The 5,090-nt window shown below is 41.8% G+C and overlaps 1 protein-coding gene across 1 annotated transcript in view; it reads right to left on the bottom strand.

The window, feature by feature from the left end:
* Positions 1–1,073: 1,073 nt before the first annotated feature.
* Positions 1,074–5,090, bottom strand: part of tpx2 (TPX2 microtubule nucleation factor) — a 14,307-nt gene continuing 10,290 nt past the window's right edge. Inside the window, exons 9-19 of the mRNA XM_016503857.1 lie at positions 4,291–4,400; positions 4,031–4,194; positions 3,774–3,942; positions 3,384–3,522; positions 3,078–3,294; positions 2,874–2,966; positions 2,620–2,790; positions 2,387–2,533; positions 2,047–2,158; positions 1,616–1,803; positions 1,074–1,433 (exon numbers count right to left, since the gene is read on the bottom strand). Of these exons, the coding sequence (XP_016359343.1) occupies positions 1,323–1,433; positions 1,616–1,803; positions 2,047–2,158; positions 2,387–2,533; positions 2,620–2,790; positions 2,874–2,966; positions 3,078–3,294; positions 3,384–3,522; positions 3,774–3,942; positions 4,031–4,194; positions 4,291–4,400 (1,621 nt within the window). The 3' untranslated portion in view covers positions 1,074–1,322. The remainder of the gene's footprint in view (positions 1,434–1,615; positions 1,804–2,046; positions 2,159–2,386; positions 2,534–2,619; positions 2,791–2,873; positions 2,967–3,077; positions 3,295–3,383; positions 3,523–3,773; positions 3,943–4,030; positions 4,195–4,290; positions 4,401–5,090) is intronic.

Below are 5,090 nucleotides of genomic sequence, written 5' to 3'. Positions count from 1 at the left end.
TGTCTTCTGAAATACGAAATGTGCTGTGATTGGTTAGCTGGGCCAGTGTGTGCTGTGATTGGCACCACTCGGCGCCTCGTCGGGAGGTATGTCATGCCCCTTACCATAGCCGCCTGCTGCGAGCTTCAGTGTAAATATTGCGTCAAAATCAATTTGAGCGCGATTTAAACCCGGGTGATTGTAACCACTTTAAGTTCGTCTGCCTTGGGAAATCTAGCGTGTCTCCGACATAGTGATAACACTCATTGCCTTCTCTAGTGCAGCTCAACCAGGTCTCATCCCATTCGTCAGTATTTGTGATATCACAAACCCCAGAAAATATGCATTGTAGTCCAAACGAGTCGTTCGTTGTAGTTTTTGAAAAGTTATTTCTGTTAAATAAAATATCTCCTTTTGAAGTGGACTTTGAGCTTTGTAACTTTGCAGATCTTTTTTATGCTCAAACAGCAACATTACAGACTAACTAAAGTTGAAAAAGTGAAAAAGCATAATAGGACCCCTTTAATAATGAGACAGCAGCAGGTAAATAAGGCTGCTGTCCCTTTAAGACCAATCCAATATACTGAAACACATCCGGTTTTCAACCAACTGTTTACATTTAACACATAACCGACTGTGTTTACGGGAATACTCCACACGACGGGCATTATGACATAACTGTGCGCATTTGACCATTCAAGCACAATAAAACAGGAACGAGATCTGCTTTTGCGATCGCATGCTGTCTGAGGGGCTTTCAGTGCGCGCGCTTCGGCTGACAGTCAGTGTGAGCACCGCATTCAGTTCTTTTTCCGTTGCATATTGCACTTAACTCGATCAAGTGCGTTACTATTTTCTAATAAATCATGCATGTTTCCTTATCACTCAAAGGTGAATATAACGTTTAAGCAGTATGCTACGCAGATATATTTGCATACCGCGGAAAATACGATATAGCAAAATCTCTAACGATAGACACTTTATTCCGCGGTAACGCTATATACCGTCATACCGCCCAGCCCTTGTTAAGCCACAACAGTCATTAAACAAAGCATTTATACTAAAAGTTTCTTTATTGCGAGAAATAGAAGAAAACAGCAAAAAACGAACAAAGAACAAGTCTTCATATACAGGAGAGTTTGAACAGAGAAATTTAGCTGAGGGAGTCATCACACCCAACTGTAAAATTGTTGACTTTACCACAAAGGCCTAATGCATCAGCCACAGACAGATAAAAGCTAGTCTAAATTTTCAGACATCATAGAAAGATATAAAACAAGAAATAGTAAAACACATTAAGAGAATCATGTAGAATTAAGTCAATGTAACAGTGCGTTACGCATTTACATGCAGAAACGATCTGAAAAGTTTGGAGATTGGGGCACTGTGAGAGACACTTCACTCTTTTTCAACTCCATTGGCTTGTAGCGTCTGATCGGCTGGGCCTTGCACACCTTTTGAAAAGGAAAGGACAGCATTAGTTACAATATAAATCAGCCAATTAATTTTCACTGAAGTGATGAAATATAAAATAATAACTTATTTTAAGCAGATAAATATTTTAGACTACTTGATCCTAATTTTCACAACTTTACAGGCCTGGGAGGATAAGCAACATCATTCTGAAATCTCTTACCTGTTCCTGCCGTAGCCTTACAGTCTCCTCCTTTTCCTGCTCCTCTTGTTCTCTGGCCTGCTCCTCTTCCATACGAGCCCTCAGTGCCTCCTTCTCACTCAACTCCTTTTCAAAATCCATTCGTTCCTTGGCTCTCCGTTCTGTGGCCAACTGGAAGGCCTCTGGAACTGCAGAATTAGTAGAATTGGCTTAAGAAAGTGCCAAAGGTGAATAAAGAGGACCAGATGAAGTGGTCACGTAGAGGTGAGAGCAGTGAGGACAGCGGTGAAAATTGGAAAAAAAGCGAGAGTTGGTGTTGGAGTTAGCTGTGCACTTCAACATAAAACTCACACAAAGCCAGCAAGCCCAAGGAAGTTCAAACTGGATACAGTACAACATGTGTAGTGCAACACTAATTGGAAAGATTACAAAAACCACCTGCAACAACATACCCAAGATGGAGCGATTCTCCTTTTTCGGTACAAATGGTTCTTTGTGCATTACATTGTTTGGTCGTGCCTTAAAACATGCGGCTTCAGCCTGTCGTTTCAACTCCTCTTTCATCTGGAGAAACATTTTAAATGGAATGTACCAGTTACAACAGAGATTGTAAACAATGTCACAAATGCAGAGACACAGATTTAAAAGTGAGTTCCACTGGCTAACTAGTTGCAAGTATGCAAACACAAATGCTAAGCCAGCACACTGGACATGTGTGGTCCAGTAGAACGTAATTTTAAATACAGATGATCCATGGAAGATGAAGAGGAAAGGCTCAGATGAAGATCTTACCATCTGCTCCCAGCGGTCACCCTTTGCCGCTCCTCGTTCGTCAACCATCAGCTTGAAAGGAGCAGGTTTGGTGGGCTCTACTACCTTTTTCTCAGGGAGGTGCACTTCATGGAAGTCAGGAAGGGGTTGGGCCTTGAACTTGGGTAGCTGTGAGATTTGGTGAGACAGTCCATTTAGGCACCATTATGAAATGAAGATCAATAAGACTTTCAGCTACTCCATAAAGAAAATACCTCTTCATTTCTCATTTCATCCAGTTTCTTCTCCTTCATGACCCTTCGTTCATGCTCCCGTTCCTCAAATGAGAAAGGGCACATTTCTACCTGGCTCTTGACTGGCAGTTTGGGCTGGAAGGGCAGGAAGTGGGGCACAGCATGTGCCTTAATTGGAGCAGGAGGCTTCTCCTGAAGGTGCAATGGAATTAGTTGAGTCAACAAATATCAATTTTATGATATTTTAAATAAAAAAGCACAGGATTAAAACGTACCTCTTTTTTCTTTTCCATTCGCACACGGTTTTTAAGAGCAAATGCAGGTGATTCTGGAACAGTTGGATTTAGAACTTTCTTCTCTGGGACACCCTTTACAGTGGAAAAAAAAAGAAAAAAAAAGGGAACAATGGAATTATAAAAAGGACGTCACCACCTTGGCTAAACAAACCCAAAAAATGGGTTGAGAGAACTGTTACCAACCACAACTTCCTCCAGAATTCGAGTTGGTAGCAGTCTGGGATGGAATGTGTGGTCCTCTTTTTCCTCAGGCTTCTTACTGGCCTGCCGCTCCTGAAGTCGCTTCTCAATCTCCAGCTGGAAGCCCTCAGGCTTGGTAACTTCTTTACTACCTGGCTTTTTAGGAATCAAAGCCCCTTCTAGAATCTTTCTGTTGAGTTCTAGAGCTTTGAACTTAAACCTGAGATGGCAGAAGGAAAGTTTGAAGAGATTTTCTTGTGCTCAATTAAAATTAAGCATTAACAACACACAAGTCTCAGCAAAACTTACTGCTGCATTTTTTCTGCTTCCTCAGCCTCAATTTCTGCAGTGCTTTTCACCATTGTGGGACGATGTCTCTGGCGAGTCAGTAGCTGTGGTGTTTTGGGGTGTGTGATTTTTGGCTTCTCAGCCTTCACTGGTGATGGTCCTGCAAATAAAACACAGGCAAAATTAGTCAAAAGAAGCCTGGAGGGTAAATTACTCATATTTCAGAGGAAATAAAAATGAAAGAAAATATAAAAATTAAATGGATCATGTATCCATCCCACTGAAAAAATCATACGGTTCCAGAACTACCCGAGGGTGAATAAATGTTTTAACAGCATCACACAAGAATGCAATCCTAACAACATTCAAGGCCACAAAGACACCAAAAACAGGGTCTGAAAGCAGACGCACCTCTTTCCTGGCTCTGCCGACTGCGCAGGTGATAGCGGGTGGGAGTGCGTTTCTGAAACTGCTCAATCTGCTGGGCCATCGGCACATAGGCTCCTGCCTCATCAAGCTTCCTCTTGCCTCTGGAGAGGTTGAAGGGTTTGGGAATGGTTGTTCCCTTTGGAGGCTTCAACTACAGAATGAGACAACATTCAAATCACTTGAAATCAACAAGCAGCTTCAAAAAGAATCCAACTACTCATCCTAATGACTGTACTCACAGGGGAAGATGGGTGCTTGCGGAGCTGAGAGGTGAAGTTCACCTCCTTGTACGAGTTGTCTTCTGCAGAGCCTCCATCCATGTGGTTCTTCAGCCTGCTATCCGAGCAGAAGTTGAACTCTTTGGGAATGGTGGTGGACAGCACATGCTTCTTAGGAAGCTGACCTTTAAAACAACACAAGAACAGCCAATTAAAAACATTACAAAAAAAAAAATGCAATGCTCTCATTAAAAATAGTAGATAGTTTGCCAGTGACTCACTGCCTGCCAGTGCAGCCCTGTAGCTGGCCTCGTTCTTCCGACGCTGTTCTGCCACCTCTTTCTGCAGTGCCTCGATGCGTTCCAGCTCTTGCTGTTCGGTGCTTTTCTGTCTGAAATTCAAAGACAGCATATATAATTTAATTCTTTAAATTAAACCCTTCTGATAAGTTGAAGTTAAATCAACTGGCAAGACACAAGGGGGAGCTCCAGTTCTTTACCAATATCAAAAATAGACAGTCAAGAGTTCACCAGCAAAGGTTTGAAGTTGTATGATTTCATGTGTTGAAAAGTCTCTTATGCTGATTTTATAATTACAGTAAAACATTACTTTTGTGAAAAATTACTACAATTTAAAAAAGTTTTTTTGATTTTAAATTGTAATTTATTCCTGGGATGGCACAGCTGAATTTTCAGAAGCCATTATGCCAGTCTTCAGTGTCACATGATCCTTCAGAAAATGATTCTAATGTGTTGATTTTCTCAAGAAATATTTGTTCTTATTATTATAGGGCTGCACGATAAATCGCATGCGATATTTAATGCGCATCTTGTCAGTAAAGCAGTTCTCTAATCAGCGGTAAATCTCCATCACGTGCGGGCTTTCACATGGAGCAGCATTAACTACACAGAGCCGTTGTTCACTGACGAGCCACGCAAAACATGCGCAAAATATGACCGTGGTTTTGCGCAGCTCGTCAGTGAACAACGGCTTTGTGTAGTTCATGCTGCTCAATGTGAAAGCCCGCAGGTGATGGAGATTTACCGCTGATTACAGAACCGGCTTTACTGATAAGATGTGC

The sequence above is a fragment of the Sinocyclocheilus anshuiensis genome, unplaced genomic scaffold (assembly GCF_001515605.1).
Source record: "Sinocyclocheilus anshuiensis isolate Anshui unplaced genomic scaffold, SAMN03320099.WGS_v1.1 scaffold1658, whole genome shotgun sequence".
In the NCBI taxonomy this organism is placed as follows: Eukaryota; Metazoa; Chordata; class Actinopteri; order Cypriniformes; family Cyprinidae; genus Sinocyclocheilus; species Sinocyclocheilus anshuiensis.
Note: the sequence above shows the minus strand (reverse complement) of the source record. Positions and strands in the feature narration are given on the sequence as shown.